The sequence below is a fragment of the Choloepus didactylus genome, chromosome 1, assembly GCF_015220235.1.
Source record: "Choloepus didactylus isolate mChoDid1 chromosome 1, mChoDid1.pri, whole genome shotgun sequence".
NCBI classification, from domain to species: Eukaryota; Metazoa; Chordata; class Mammalia; order Pilosa; family Megalonychidae; genus Choloepus; species Choloepus didactylus.
In genome coordinates this window covers 94,796,656-94,813,790 of record NC_051307.1, presented here as the reverse complement: position 1 = coordinate 94,813,790, position 17,135 = coordinate 94,796,656, and the positions used below count along the sequence as shown (strand labels likewise).

The window sequence follows — 17,135 nt, the reverse complement described above, 5'->3', positions numbered from 1 at the left end:
AACCCTGAAACTTTAAAATCCCTAAACATGGCAGTTTCAAGTTTTAATCTAAAATAGAAAATTCAGAAAGCCGCTAAAAATATTATATTCTAACCTAAGAATATATGAATAATCAATATTGATAGATTAAAGACAAGAAAGATTTTAACAGTACCTAATTATGTTATCCTTACCTACTTAAGCAAGTTCTCTTCTTTTAAAAAAGTTTAACTGAAATTTTATCCTTTGCTATCTGAACAAGTTCTTTCCTTTTTTAAAAAATGTAATTGAGAAGAAATATAAACCACTATCAACCACGTCTACTTGGAAACATGCCTATCACAAAGATCACAGAACTACTGAAAACATTATTCATTTGTTTAGTAGATATGCCCCAAGTACAGACTACTGTTACTTTATGAATTTGGGTGTGCAAGATTAGTATTAAATGTCACAAAGTCCAGAAGGTCCCTCTGAATAAACCAAGAGTCAAGGCCTTAAGGATAGAAGAATATCCAGAAAGTCTTCCTTAATAAAAATATCTGTATACAGAAAGAACTGTCAGAGTAGATGACACTAACAGACCACAATTCACACTCAAATATTTTTACACCCTAATGCCTTAGGCCAATAAGGCCTCCCATTAAGTTAAGCATGATAAAGCTTTGATGTTTAGCACCAACCCTTTTTTCTTCAGGCCCTGATGGAGAGAAAGATAGCAACGGACTCAAGTAAAAACACAAACACTGAATTTGGGTCAACACCTTTCACTAAAATCTGAACTTGGGTTTAAGAGCTACATATAATACAGATCAAAAACATGAGAATGTAAATGTAAATCAGTGTTCTTGGCTAATTAATAGTTAAAAAGACTTAAAAGCCAAGGATCAAAGAGTTGCCTTCAATTAATACCGTTATAAAACAGGAACAAGGCTTTCAATTATATATACACATATGGGCATAGTTATAGTTATAAATATGTGTATATTTTCATATGCATATATGTGTGTGCATATATACAAATAAAAATCACTGTGTATACTTTACAAATGTTACTGAGTTTTTGGCAAGGCTGACAAGCTCTAACCTGTTTTAAAAATTACTATGCACAGCATTTACCCCAATCTAACTTTATTTAATGTTATTCTTTTGGACACCGCTATAAAAACAAAACCCCCACAGCAAATTCTTGTGTATTTCAATATCCTGCCTACTTACAAGAGCGGAAGAGTCAAAAACAGCAGGGGAAAAAACGTGACGTGCACAACCTTGATCCAAAACACAGCTCGTCGTAGTCTAATTTTAGGCCTAACCATGTTATCTTTTTACAGAGGTTAAAAAAGAACACAAAAAAGTATATATCACTTGTTAAGTAGAACTGATAGAATGATATCATTAAGAGTTGTCATTATTTACTAAGAAGGAAATAAACCATCCTCACACTGCCCAGAGAGTATTCCCTTTAAAATTAAGATACAGCATGGGCCAACCTCAATTACTTTGCATACATCAGTCCTTGGATGGCTTTATATTTAAAGAATTAATCAAAAGATTGAGTCCACCTAGAAATGTGTGGCAACGTTATATGTATTTTTTAAAGAAAGCCAAACATGGTGAAAGTCAAGTTACCCTAAATCAACCTAAGTTACCTTTAAAAGCAAATATTAGCCTCCTGGCTGAAAATCAAATAAGAATCATGAGAAGATCCAAGAGTTCTGTTTTTAAGCGGAGGCTCTCAAAAACTCAGAAAACTGTAAGTTTCTACTAAAGTGGAATATGAAAAAGAGATTACAGATTGGAGTTAAAAGAGTAAGGAACTTGAGTCAATATTCCCGAGCAATGAAACTAGGGTGTAGAGAGATAGCAAGGAGGGGCTGAGAATCAGTGAGAGAGGGGAAATCGAGAATAAAAATCGAGACTTTTATCCAGCGTTAGAGTAAGCGGAGAAAAGGAAGAGGTTGAAACGTGAAAGAAGGGAAGCTCCAGAGAGGGCAGAGACCGTGGCGCGATACCCTTCAGGGCAGGGTGGGTCCAGGAAGAGTTAGACCTCATTAGTCCAGCAAGCTTCCCATTTCGGGCTAAAGCCAGAGAAGAAAACAGCCCTAGGGAGCAGACAATGAGCCACCGCCCCAAAATCCGCGGTTCCAAGCACGCAGGTGGCAGCTTCCCCAGCCCTGCGCGGGGCAGGTCGGCTGCTCCGGGACCGCTCCCGCCGACCAGGCCACGGAGAAGGAAGGAGGAAGGAGGGCGACCGCTTACGCCCGGCAGGACCGGCCTGTCTGCACACTTACCCTAGGCGAGGAAAGGTCCCGCCCCAGCGAGGCGCCTCGGTCCGAGCTCCCGGCGGGCTCCAAAGCCGCCCAGGCAAAAGCGCGGCGCAGGGGAGGGAGGGGTGGGATGGGGAAGTGGAACAGGAAGAGGAGCCGCGCAGGAGCGCAGCCGCTGCTACGGCTAGGCCAAGCAGCAGCCAGAGCCCCGCGGGCGCCACGGAGGGGAGGGCAAGCAGCCTTCGGCAATGGCGACGGCCCAGGCTGGAGGGGAAGCGGAACAACCGCCGCAGCTTGCGCGTGGCCACAACCCTGGGGGAGGTGACGGCGGGGAGCAGGGCGGGGTCAGACCACCACCCCACCCCGCCCCGAAGATTGGTGCTCCCAGGACCATACGCGAGCACCGCCTCTTAATAGGCTGTCTCGCGCGCGGGTTGCTGGGAATTGTAGTTCACAGTGGGCACAGCTCTCTTTCGGTATTGTTTGTAGTTAGAGGGCCCTCCGGTCTGACTTCATTTAATTCAGCATTGTCTTCAGTCAAGTCTGTGCCAAAGGAAGATGCTGACAGACGATTGCTGTTATGTGAATCTGCTCCAGGACATTTGTCTCTGGGAATTCATCCATTATCCATTTTACTTTTTTACCTAAAAACTCTTAAGACCATATTTTGCTGCTAAATTAAATCCCACCTGTTTGCAAATTAAGGCAAGTTCCTCAGTGTTTTACCTGTGGAGGAATTTATCAATATATTCACTTATTCTACAAATATATGAATTCTAATATGTACCAGACACTTGAAGTATCAAGGATACAAGGGTGTGAACAAGATGATCGAAGTCCTTGCCTTTGTGGAGCTTACAAATAAGAAAACACAATAATCAAAACGACTATATCTGATATGAGGAAAAAACTGGGAGCGATCCCTTTGGACAGGATGGCCAGAGAAGGCCTCCTTAAGGAAGTGACATTCAAGCTGGGAACAAAAAGATGAGAAGCACCCAAGAGAAAGCACTGCAGGCTGAGGTAGGAAGAAAATGGTTTGCTATGGTCAGTCAAGAAGGCCTGTGTAGCTGGAGCTTAGTCCAAGATGGGTAAAGTAACAAGATTCAGGTCACAAAGGGCCTTGAATGCCATGGTTAAGAGTTTGGACTTTATTCCAAGGAGCCATTAAAACCTTTTAAGCAGGAAGTGATTTGATCTGGTTTACACCAGATCAAATGACTATACAGCTATTTGGAGAATGGAGTATAGAAATGCAAGAAGAGAAGGGAAGTAAGCTAAGGAGGCAGTTATCACGACTTCCACTAGGGATTTAGTATGGAAATGTAGAGAAGTAGCTAGATTGTGCTTACCTCTGGATGTACAGAAAAATACTCAACTGACAAGAATGAATCAAGGAGCAATATGATAGGATCTTAGATAATCTGAAAAACCCTCCCATTATAAAAGACACAGAAATGCTAGATAAAATAGAACATCCTTTCAAGAATATAACTAAACTTACAAGAAAGAAAGGGGAATATTTTTGATAACCTTCCAAACTCCATACTCAATCCAAAGAGGAAGCAGGAAACCACAGTGGTAAGCAGGGCAATGAAGCCATGGTTGTATTGATCTAGTTATCTCAGAAATTTCTAGGGTTTTAATGGTGGCACAGGAGAAAGAAGACTGGGCCTGAACAAAAAGTGGGAACTGTGATTCCCGCATAAGGCTGGGAAACACAAAGGGCAACACCCTCCAAGAACAGAAAGGAAAAAAATCCCCTATACCAGCCCAGGGAGACAAGCAGAACATTTGTTCTGTTTAGACTAGACTTGGCATGGCGGGACAAAGAAAAACTTCCCTTTAGAATTCATAATTTTCTCTCACATGTGTTTGAAAGTTCAAATTTATAGGACCTGTACTTAGGAAACCTCAAGTCAAGAAAGTGATCCTAGGGTGATAGTGCTTGGAGGGCTGGAAGAAACAATATAAATCCTCCCTACACAGACAACCCTCAGTCTAGGCCTCCAAGGATTCCCATAGATAAACTAGATTTCCAAAATACCCAAAACATAATTATAACACACCTGAGGAAATAAGCCACCATGAGTGAATAAACAGACACTGCAAACAGACTGATAAAGACCATAAGGATTTAGTTATTGGAATTATTGGTTACAAAATATAAAATGTTTATTTAAATGATTAAAGAAAGTAGGAAAGGAGCTAGAAAACATGAGCAAGAAACAAGATACTATTTTTAAAAATTACCATGCAGCTTTGAAAAGAACCAAGGAGAACTTCTAAAAATAAATAATTATTGAAAACAAAGTCAATGGGTGGGTTAAATAGCAATACAAACACTTGAAGTGAAAATTTGTGAACTGGAGGACAGATCTCAAGAAATTACTAAGAGCAGCCCAGAGACAAAGAGAGAGGTAAATATGAGAGACAGATTAAAAGACATGGAGATAGACTGTGAAGGTCTACCATATGCCTAATGAGAATTCCAGGGAAGAAATGAGAGCATATAGAAAAGGTAGTATTTGATGAGATAATGGTTAACAATTTTCCAGAATCGGTTAAAGGCAAGAATTTTCAGATTCTGGAAGCAAAGTGAATCCCAAGCCAAAAAGCAAAATAAATCTACTCAGACAGATGAATGAAACTTCAGAAATAACAAAGATGAAGCAATCAGAAAGAAAAGTCATTCCCTACAAAGAAACAACTATTAAATTCACAGCAGACTTCTAAACAACAATGGATGTAAGTTAACAATGAAATAATATTTTAAAGTACCAAGAGAAAATAACCAAACTTAGAAGGGCACATCTAGCTAAATTATCAATCATATGAGTGAGGATGAAATAAAAATATCAAACAAAACCAGAGATGTTACCAACAACAGAAAACCACTAAAGGAACTCCTTAAAAGAGAACACTTCAGGAGCAAAGTGATCCCAGAAGGGAGGTCTGAGATGCAAGAAATCACAGGTGCATAGCTAATACCTACCATCCTATCACTGATTAGGACAATCCTGAAGAGCATACCTTGTCCATATTATTTCATTCTTTGACAGTCTACCAAAGCCCACATTCAACTACCTGCCAGGAGCATATTTTGTAAGTTTGGGAAGTAATACAGCTAGGTGTTTGTCACCTTCTCTTAATTTCTTTATTTCCCGATCAGATCAACAATCAAAAATTATCAAAATATAGATAAGTAGCAATAAATGAATATACTCTGGATAGAATAATCCTTAAACTCATGATATTCTGAAATCATTAGCACTGCAACAGCTGCTTCCATGTGTGCATCATCCTTCGTAACATCTAGCTAAATAATCTAAATTCCTGATAGAGGAGCTGAGATACACATGCTTACATGCACATATACACTAAAAATAATCTGCCACCCTTTGTTGAGGTAACCTGTATCTCTGGTCTTTGCATCCACAAAAGCTTAACACAATACTTGAAGAAAAATAAGCCATAAAAATGGAACAAATTCTAGAACATAATGACCAGGAGAACAGTACCCATTCTCTTGGCCTTAAGCAAAAAAGACCACATACAGAATTACAAAACTGTTCTAAGAAATAAAGGGCTTATTCAATTTTTTAAGTATCCAAAGAAGATACAGTAATATAACCATGAATAAAAAGGTCAAAACCAAAAATGTTCTGTTATATCAAAAGCAATGTAATCTGCAACCATTTATCAGGCAAGAACAATCATACTGAAGTTTCCATTTTTATACTTTAAATACCCATATAAATGAGTAAATAGCTGAACTATTTTCCAAGCCACAATCTCAAATATTAACCTGAAAATTTAAGTACTGATGAAATCTTGTTCTGATGTGCAAAAGAAAAGAAATTATATATACACACACTCTCTAAAAAGGTTAAATAGTACCACATTCCCCCACCTGTCTAACCATACAGTATTCTAAAATGTTGTCTGTTGATGCTGGTGAATTTAAACTTCCATTTCATTGCCACATTATTAGCCTCATTGTGAAATAAATGCTCATAAAACATGGAATTTTTTCTTATAAGAAAACACTAAATGTACGAAACTAGCTTGGATTGAAATTTTAATCATTTTTAAAATCTCTAATATTTCTGCTTTATAGCATTGGGCTGCCTTTTACAGTATTTAAGTCTCAAACAGACCTTCGAAAAGAATTATGACTAGTCAAACAATACATGTCATTATAAAATATTTATTTCCATAAAAACACCAGAACGTTTTAGGAAATTAAGTAGTGATTGCATATAAAAACATCCAATTACTCTACATAAAACAATGTTAAAATACCCTGATTTATTGGCTTCTGTTTTGAAACATGCTTGCCCTAAAGTTTTTATTTTTTAATTAGCCCATGGCACTTGCTTCATTTTCTATTTTTTTTCCACACATAGAGCAGTAAATCAAGACACTTTGTTAAGAAAAAGAAATCACCTGAAGTTTCCCTTTTTTGTAAATGTACAGCTTAATAAAATATACTTTTTAAAATGGTAATCTAAGTTGTCTTCCTGACATACACACTAAATTCTAGTATTCAGTTTCATCAAGCCCTATGCCAATTCATACATTCAAAAGAAATACTAAAAAATGTAAAAGGAGAATGGAGACGCTTTAAGGAATAATCAATTTTGACATGATTTCTTAGCTGTCCTTAATGATTTTCTTTGAAATTCTAGATAACTGGCCTTAATATTGTCACACAATTAGCATTTAAATAAACCTCTGGTTCATCCAAATTATTTCATTCTTATTTATACTGGTTTTCTCAAATTTTAGCTTAAGTTGAATGATTTCTATTCACAAAAAGAGAATAATTTGTCTCTAATACATTAAAAACTCATTTTTCTGTCCCAAATGAAGATAAAGTCACTTCTCATGAAATAAATATTAACAGAATTATGTTTCCTCTGTTGGCACTTAATGCTAGAGGAATACCAAGAGTCAATCCAATAGAGCACTACGCTTTGGAATTAGCTAAGGAAGATCCAAAATTTCCTCTAGCAAACATATTTTAGCCATAATTCCAATAAACAAATTTTTAAAAAATAAATGAAGACAGAAGACAAAAGTAATGACATAATTCTAGAAGAATATCTCTAGTCTTAACCTTATAAGTTTATGGAAAGCATTCAGCTGCATAAAATTTATAGGGAGAAATGACCATATTTGAAAACAGCCACAAGGATCAAAGTAGAACACAGGACTGTAATGAGCAGAGTCACAGAACATACTAAAGAGCTATGTATAGTCAGTCCCACTGGAACCTGTAGAGTCACATTCTTATACACCTATGGAGAGAGAAGGATAAAGAAGTTAAACAGAGACTCGTCCTAAGGTGAAACCACTATTTTTTTTATTTTTAAGTTGATCTTTTGTTTTTCTTTATCTTTCAGCCAATATGTTACATTGCATGTAACATTATTTGAATGACTCTTTTGGATCCAACATTTCATTTAATGTTATAGAATCACATTCAATTCCTATATAATTCTTAAATTCTCATTAATTCTGACTTTTTATACTTTTTACGTAGTTGAATATATTCTTAAAAAAAGAAAAATGCCAACTATATCACAAAGTCACCTTGTAATCAATAGAAATATTTACTTCCTCTTACTATGTTTCACATTTGAATACAGAATTCTAAGTTGAAGTTCTAAAAAAAAGCACAAAAACAACAATAAAACTAAACTATCCATTCATTTTTCTGTTTTGCTATTTCTATCCCCAGCTTTCAAAAGTTTGTTATTCACAAATTACACAACTGAATGTGTTCTTTACTGTTACCACAACAAATGAATGGTGGTGATACTGACTACTAACTTAAAAGTTCTTCTTATGTTAAACTTAGTTTCTATTTTCTATCTGGTTTTGAAGATAAAGGGGTTCAGTTAGAAACCTTGGGGAATTTTGTAATTTTAAAATAGGTTTTTAAAAATATTAAAATTTAGGCAATTTGGAGTACTTTTATTTTGGATTTCTTTTGAAATAAACATCTGGATTATAATTTCACATCAAAAATGTTACTAATGCATCTGTAACAAAGAGCTATCTGAAAATTATTTTCATCAAATGGCATCTTAAACAAACAAAGAAACCTCAGTATAGATCGCTACCTGAGTAATGGTCACCTATTTTTTCTGGTATATATAAACAAGAAATATAACATAAAGAAAAAAAATTCAAAGTAATTAATTATGACCTCTTATTTCAAGTTCCATGATTTTAAAGAGAACTGAATGCAAAATTTTTTAATAGTATACTTCTTTTGTAGTAAGGAACACTACCAGCTTTTTATTATTAAATCATATATAAACACAAATCATACTCTTTATTCACACACAAAAAATCAAATGCAATCTTTCAGATGTATTTTAGAGTCTGAAAAATTCAGGCACCATAAGGCAATGGTAAAATACTCAAAAGCATAATCAGCATAGTCGTCTCTCTTCCCAACTGTCAGTTTAAAGACAGTTCTCCAAAAAAAAGAAAGCAATAGTAAGCCATAAATAGTTTCTGAGCTAGCTAGTAGACATACTTCTAAGCAACCACAAGGAAAACATTACAAATCTAAATATTAACAATAGTACATATGAACAAATCTGCTTTATGTTTATCTGATTGACATTTATGGTGTCTGATTACTTAAATTTTAAATTATTTTACTTTTGTTACAAACTCATTTGACTTCATAAGAGTTAATCATAAAAATGATGACATTGTGTTTGTTCAACCAAAGAAAGTAAGTCTTAATTATGAACAAAAAGAAATAAACATCAGTTAAAAGGCAGCTCATGTCTTTATAAACCAGGTGTTCTTAGAGCCCATTTAATAAAATGCTAACCTTTTTTAGTAGTATGACAAAAAAAAAAAAAAAGGGCAGCTCATAAAAAGGTGAAAAGGGATAAGAAAAAAGAGGGAAAGAAAAGAGAAGAGTTATACAAGACTTACCACTCTGAAGAGAGAAAAGAAGTATATAATGTTATATATGGTATATGTATGCTATATGTATGTAGGGTAAGTAGAAAACTGCAGACTCCTAAGAGAAAGCCATTGTTTACCAGTGTGCCAGTTTGTAAATATTATGTCCCCCAGAAAAAAACATGTTCTTTAATGCATTCTTGTAGGGGCAGACATATTAGTGTTGATTAAGTTGGAACCTTTGGATTAGGTTGTGTCCATGAAGATGTGACCCACCCAACTGTAGGTGATAACTCTGATTAGATAATTTCCATGGAGGTGTGGCCCCACCCATTGGGCCTTGATTAATTCACTAGAGCTCTATAAAAGCTCAGACAGAAGGAGCTCACGGCTAGCCACAGCCAAGAAGAATGCACAGGAGTTGAGAGAGGAGCTGCAGATGAGACAGTTTGAAGACAGCCATTGAAAGCAGACTCTTGTTCTGGAGAAGCTAAGAGAGGACAAATGCCCCAAGAGCAACTGAGAGTGACATTTTGAAGGAGCTGCGGCCTAGAGAGGAATGTCCTGGGAAAAAGCCATTTTGAAACCAGAACTCGAGCAGACACCAGCCACATGCCTTCCCAGCTAACAGGCTTTCCAGATGCCATCGGCTATCCTCCAGTGAAGGTACCTGATTGTTGATGTGTTACCTTGGACAGTTTATGGCCTTAAGACTGTAACTGTGTAACTGAAAAAATCCCCTTTATAAATCCAGTCCATTTCTGGTGTTTTGCATTCCAGCAGTATTAGCAAACCGGAACAACGAGGTAACATTAAGTTACCCCAACTTTACAACTGAAAGCGAACTATGGAGGTCAAATTGGGAAGGCCATAGAAAAATAGTTTGAAAAGCCTAGATTTAGATATGGATAAGCAATGCAATTGCCTAAAAACTTTATCACAGTTAAAATGATACTACTTACAGTTTTATTTTCCTTTTTTCTCCTGTTCTATATAATATAGTGAAGTTAATTTATTTTGTTGTTCAAAAATTAATAAAACATTCTAAATAAAATTTTATTCACAAAGGAGAACCAGATGGACATGTCACTGCTTTTCTTTGCCATTCCGTACCTTTAAAATGCATATCAGCTATACCTAAGCCTTGGGCCAATGAGGCCTGGGACTAACCCTAAGTCCCCAGCCCCAAAACAAAATGGTCTGATGACTCTATCCAAATGAGGAACTACTGTTGCCATCAATAGTAAAGGAACAATATTAAAAACAAAAAAAACAACCAAACAAAAAACAGCTTTGTATGGTATACTATAAAGTGCTTAATCCCTTAAATGTGGCTGAAACATTACAGAAAAAAATTTTAAATCAGGCAGCATGATCCAAAAGTAACATAAAATATTAGCTTACTGGTTTATACTTCATATTGTTCCATTGGCAGATATCTTTATTCTTCAAAGTACAAGGAGCTGCCACTTCTGACTGAGCCCAGCATTTTAAAACTGGGAACTCTGGGAAAAAGAGGTAGAACAAGATGTCAGAAAACCTATATTTGGAGTAGAAGCTACACTTATGTTGAACCTCAGTAGAAGTCTTTCATGTTAGGATATAAGTATTAAAAAATTTAAGACACGATGTATGCGATTTGGACATAATTTTTACATGCTGTTTTATGTCAGCAGCCTCTTCTACATGGATGCCTAAGAAATTATCACATTATGAAGGCTGCACAGAAGTTGAACATGACTTCTTAACAAATACCACCACACCAGAACTACAGGTCACTTTTTAAGATGTAATATAAACTTTTTTGATGTATAACATACATTCAGGAAAATGAACAAATCCAAAGTGTACAGTTCAATAAATTTTCACATAGTAAACACATCCATGTAAAAACACTCAGATCAAGAAACAGAACAATACCAAAACCCTAGCTTCTCTCTCATATGAGGGGACACATTTTCAAATTTTATTTAATGTAAGTAAAAGGTACCATTTATAGAGACAGAAAATCACATTGGATGAATGAAGCTAATATCATTGAACCATTTTTTATTTTCTATCATGAAATGTATGAAGGTAGCAAATGTATGATTAAAAACTTTCTATCTGCCAGACCTTAGTAACTATCTTTACTTTTGTAAACTTTCTAAATCAGCCCAAATTTGGAGACATAAATAACCAACTGTGACAGGGGCTTCTTCAATTAAGGAAAAAGACTCAAATCTAGCAAGACTGGAGATGGCAAAAGCACAATTTTTTAATTTACCCAAATCCCCATATAAAAACAGAAAGCACAATTACACAGCAAAACCAGAAACTCACAGACAATGCCTGAAACAAAACTAGATGAAAAAAGTATTCCTTCAAACTCCAAAATACATGCAAGTGGGGACAAACCACCAAAAATCACAAGTCCTGAAATACTAGCATCTGTGTAGGAAGAAATTGAAAGAAGCAAAGGGCAACTAAAGGACCCAAGAACAAGAGAACCAGAAATAACCAACAGGAATTATTGGGAAGCCGAGGCATGCCAATTGAGAAAAGCAGAGAGAATTCATGGGGTCTTAGAATGGTGTAAAAGGGATGGAGCCTATGAACTCTCAAAAGCAAGCCATCAAGGCTACCTCTCAGGACAGAGCCTTATGCTGAAGAGAAAGTACAGAGAATGAAATTAAAACTGAGGAGGGCAGAGAGAACAGAAACAAAGAAAAGAAGATTCATACAAAAGTGGAGGATGGAAACAGAACTAGGAAACCTCAGAAAGCAGCTGACATATTTTTTTAACATCATATTGAAACAATAGAAGAGGAGCTCTATCAAGTTAGAAAAGCTATCTGAACTAATCTTCCTTCAAAATATTTAGGGAAACTAACCTCACATAAAAATAAGCAATAGAAAAACACTGACATCAAATCCCATACAAAGGTAATACAAGAAAAAAAGTTAAAAAAAAAAAAAAAAAGACTAGAGAGCAGAATAACATCTCTTCAGATATGCCCATGAAGACATGCCCATGAAAGAGATAAAAATTAGAATTACAATTCCAAAACAAAGCTAAAAGACATTAAGAAAATGATACAAGATATGAAAGAACATCTAGACAAACAGAACATGTGACTTACAAGATCATCATCAGACTTTTGAACAGCAACACTTTAGGTCAGGGCTCAACAAACTTTTTTCAGTAACAGGCCACAGTGTAAATATTTTAGGCTTTGTTGCAACATGGTCTCTGCTGGCACTACTCAGTACTGCCATTGCAGTTCAAAAGTAGCCATAGGCAATATATAATCAAACAGGTGCAGCTGTGTTCCAATAAAACTTTATTTACAAAAATAGCCAGAGTACTTGATTTAGTTCTTGGGTAGCAATTTGCCAAACCCAGCATTAGGCCAGATGGTTAAGATACTCAAGGAAAGAAAATGTGAGCCAAGGAGATAGAAAACAGTAATTATATGCTCTGCAAATGTATATAGGGAGAAAAAAATAGTGACAAAACATGAAAAAAAGATTTAAGTGTTTTAATAATCATTTGTAATGGTAGTATATGTATAAATATATGTTTTTGTGTGCATATCTCTCCCCAGAAAAGGCCTAGAAAAAATGACCAACCCAGTAGCAATTAGCCTCCTTACCACCCAAACTGTATTTCACTATAAGAAACCAGAGCTTCATGGAAACATAAAGCAGTGATTAAAAGTCAGAATGGTGGGCTACTCTGGGGGGGGGGGGTGGCAGGCTATGATTCGGATGCGCAATGGAGTTGCTGCTAGGGTGAATGGCAAAGTTCTATTTCTTGACCTGGGTGGTAGTTACATGGGTATTTGCCTTATAATAATTTACTTAACTAAATATTTGGTTGCAAAGTTTTTCTATAACTGTTTTATTATACAGCCAAAAAGATTTTTAAAAAGAAGCATGCTTTTGCCATCCATGTCCTTGAGTGAAGACTTGCCACCATACCCTTTACTTTTATTTTCAACCTTCAGAAAATATTTGCAATCCTTACCTTGGTCACAGTACATTAATAAATCTGGATTATTGACCACAATAAAAGTTTCCCCATCTTTACTATATGGCCGATGATAGCGGTAGTGCACAGGCAAAAAAGCTTGAAAACAATCAGTGCATTGTGAATCTTGTCTGGCATAAATGAGAACTTCAGATTCCTTAGACAAATAGTTAGGTGCTTCTATATTAAAATTTTCAGAAACCATCATTGCCTATCAAAAAGAAAATAAACATTAATTTAGAAGAAGAAATGAAGAGGATTAAAAAACAACAAAACCAGAAGAATGCTCGACAGATGAACAGAAGTATCAAATTCCCCCCCTTGTAAACATTTTTCATTCCCCTTCCATCCTCCAATTTTAAGTAGAAAACAGAGGACGTGATCCATGCTTTAATAAACGTTTGTCTACTATAAGAAAACTGGGGAACATATACTATGGGATGCCAAATTTCCCCATAATAAAAATTATTTCTTTGCAATTTATTAACCCCTGTTTAGGTGACAAAACAGATACCAAGAAAAGAGAAATTTGTGAACAAACATAGCATAATTCAATAAGTTTGAAAACTACTATGACAAAAAAAGGTTGAACATGTTTTGGGCTAAAATGATTGGTATCATACTGGTAACTTTCTGACCTTCAGAGAAATTAAGTAAGATGGTAGTGAGAGTAAGATAGAGCCCTGAGGTCAGGAAGTCGAAACAAATCTATAGGTCAGCACTCTCTATATTGGGTATAAAAAGTTAATGGAAAAATGGTAAACAACTGTTTAAAAAACAATAAGGTCAAAACCATTTTAAAATAAATATTCTATGCCAAAAGTGAAAATGCACATGTGGCAGAAATTAGCTTTAAGTTATAATGTGTATATATATACTTACACATACATTATAATGTATACATGTACATATACATGTATACTTACACATATATATGTGTAAATGTACATGTGTATATATGTATGGATGTATACACACATACAACTTCTGTCCCAATTCTATATGCAAAACCCAGCCATACCTCAGGGAAATAACCAGCATTAACTCCTTCCCATCACAACAACCATCCTAATTCTCCTATTTGACAATGACATAAAGCCTTATATTTTTTTCACTTGTTGTTCCTTCCCTGTTAATCACAGCAATAAAAGAACTCATTGGTAATAGGCAATGAATTATATAATCTTAAGAGTCATAAGGGACCTCAGAGGTGATCAAATTAAACCACAGTTCCAATGAGGGTATTGTTTAAGAATTCAGCCACTGCTTGGACGCTTTAAATGACTAGAAGGGAGCTCATTACTTTGAGCTGTCTCATTCTGTTTACTATTAAAAGATTCTTCCCTTTTTATGAGAGGACACTCAATGCCCTGGTCTATAACATTCACCACTTGTTCCTGCTTACAATGTCTGCAATTCATCTGTTTCTTAGTCTACTAAGCGTCCTTCAAGCATCAGAAGGCCACCATGCTGCCTTCACTAAGTTTTCTCCTCTCCAGGGAAATATTCACAGTTATATTGGTTTCTCAGGACATGGTTTCCAAAGCATTCATCATATTAAATGCCTTCTGAAATACTCACAACTGGACAGCTTATAGTAGCAACATTACACTCTTCAGTCAAAAATTCCATTAGCCTTTCAAGCAGTCTTACCTCAGTTTGCTTTATTTCTCACTTGACTGTTTTGCAGAACACTTCAAGTAACTCCCATCTTGTTTTTTCAAGTAATTGACTTTTTACTATTTAAATGCATGGCTTTGAATTTATCTCCAGTAAATTTTATCTGTCTGGTTGCAGTCCATTCCTTCTAGGCTGTTGAGATTTGACTAAAATCCCAACTCTGTCAACCAACAGCTATGTGTTATTTATGAATTTGACAACCACGTCTTCTGTATTTTTATCCAAGGATAAAAATGTTGGTTAGGAAGATAAAGAACAAAGTCCTAAGGAATACTATTAGAGAACTCCTGATAGAAATTTATTAATGAACTCTGTTTTGGTACAGCTAGATATAAATCAAAATAATACCTAGAGGCGGGGCAAGATGGCGGACTGGTGAGCTGTATGTTTTAGTTACTCCTCCAGGAAAGTAGGTAGAAAGCCAGGAACTGCGTGGACTGGACACCACAGAGCAATCTGACTTTGGGCATACTTCATACAACACTCATGAAAATGTGGAACTGCTGAGATCAGCGAAATCTGTAAGTTTTTGTGGCCAGGGGACCCGCACCCCTCCTTGCCAGGCTCAGTCCCGTGGGAGGAGGGGCTGTCAGTTCCGGGAAGGAGAAGGGAGAACTGCAGTGGCAGCCCTTATTAGAAACTCATTCTACTGATCCAAACTCCAACCATAGATAGACTGAGACCAGACACCAGAGAATCTGAGAACAGCCAGCCCAGCAGAGAGGAGACAGACATAGAAAAAAACAGCAAGACAAACTCCAAAATAAAAGCGGAGGATTTTTGGAGTTCTGGTGAACATAGAAAGGGGAAGGGCAGAGCTCAGGCCCTCAGGCTCATATGCAAATCCCGAAGAAAAGCTGATCTCTCTGCCCTGTGGACCTTTCCTTAATAGCCCTAATTGCTTTGTCTCTTAGCATTTCAATAACCCATTAGATCTCTGAGGAGGGCCCCTTTTTTTTTTTTTTAATCCCTTTTTTCTTTTTCTAAAACAATTACTCTAAGAAGCCCAATACAGAAAGCTTCAAAGACTTGCAATTTGGGCAGGTCAAGACAAGAGCAGAACTAAGAGAGCTCTGAGACAAAAGGCAATAATCCAGTGGCTGAGAAAATTCACTAAACACCACAATTTCTCAAGAAAAGGGGGTGTCCGCTCACAGCCATCATCCTGGTGGACAGGAAACACTCCTGCCCATCGCTAGCCCCATAGCCCAGAGCTGCCCCACACAACCCAGTGTGACGGAAGTGCTTCAAATAACAGGCACACTCCACAAAACTGGGCGTGGACATTAGCCTTCCCTGCAACCTCAGCTGATTGTCCCAGAGCTGGGAAGGTGGAACAGTGTGAATTAACAAAACCCCATTCAGCCATCATTTCAGCAGACTGGGAGCCTCCCTACACAACCCAGCACCCCAGAACTGCCCTGGGGGGACGGCACTCACCTGTGACATAGCACAGTCATCCCTCAACAGAGGACCAGGGTGTGCACGGCCTGAAAGAGGGACCCACTTGCAAGTCTCAGGAGCCATACACCAATACCAAGGACTTGTGGGTCAGTGGCAGAGACAAACTGTGGCAGGACTGAACTGAAGGATTAGACTATTGCAGCAGCTTTAAAACTCCAGGATCACCAGGGAGATTTGATTGTTAGAGCCACCCCCCTCTCCCTGACTGCCAAGAAACACGCCCCATATACAGGGCGGGCAACACCAACTACACACGCAAGCTTGGTACACCAATTGGGCCCCACAAGACTCACTCCCCCACTCACCAAAAAGGCACAGCAGGGGAGAACTGACTTGTGGAGAACAGGTGGCTCGCAGACGCCACCTGCTGGTTAGTTAGAGAAAGTGTACTCCACGAAGCTGTAGATCTGATAAATTAGAGATAAGGACTTCAATTGGTCTACACATCCTAAAAGAACCCTATCAAGTTCAGCAAATGCCAAGAGGCCAAAAACAACAGGAAATTTTAAAGCATATGAAAAAACCAGACGATATGGATAACCCAAGCCCAAGCACCCAAATCAAAAGATCAGAAGAGACACAGCACCTAGAGCAGCTACTCAAAGAACTAAAGATGAACAATGAGACCATAGTACAGAATACAAACGATATCAAGAAGACCCTAGAAGAGCATAAAGAAGACATTGCAAGACTAAATAAAAAAATGGATGATCTTATGGAAATTAAAGAAACTGTTGACCAAATTAAAAAGATTCTGGACACTCACACTACAAGACTAGAGGAAGTTGAACAACGAA

General features: G+C 37.0%; 2 protein-coding genes across 6 annotated transcripts in view; both read right to left on the bottom strand.

Annotated features, from left to right (window-relative positions):
* The window catches only part of PIGX (phosphatidylinositol glycan anchor biosynthesis class X), an 88,497-nt gene that overhangs the window by 29,182 nt on the left and 42,180 nt on the right, over window positions 1-17,135 (bottom strand). The window contains exons 4-6 of one of the 3 annotated variants that reach the window (XM_037837710.1): window positions 13,192-13,405; window positions 10,587-10,687; window positions 7,493-7,549 (exon numbers count right to left, since the gene is read on the bottom strand). In XM_037837710.1, coding sequence (XP_037693638.1) covers window positions 7,493-7,549; window positions 10,587-10,687; window positions 13,192-13,405 — 372 coding nt within the window. Of the gene's footprint in view, window positions 1-6,208; window positions 7,550-10,586; window positions 10,688-13,191; window positions 13,406-17,135 lie in introns of those variants that run through there. The other 2 variants (XM_037837707.1, XM_037837711.1) reach the window with 2 other exon arrangements.
* Window positions 1-17,135, bottom strand: part of PAK2 (p21 (RAC1) activated kinase 2) — a 167,654-nt gene that overhangs the window by 111,074 nt on the left and 39,445 nt on the right. The window contains exon 1 of one of the 3 annotated variants that reach the window (XM_037837699.1): window positions 7,493-7,510. The exons of 1 other annotated variant lie outside the window; for it this stretch is intronic. The gene's annotated coding sequence lies outside the window, so the exon portion shown is untranslated. Of the gene's footprint in view, window positions 1-2,270; window positions 2,415-7,492; window positions 7,511-17,135 lie in introns of those variants that run through there. One more of the 3 variants, XM_037837697.1, reaches the window with a different exon arrangement.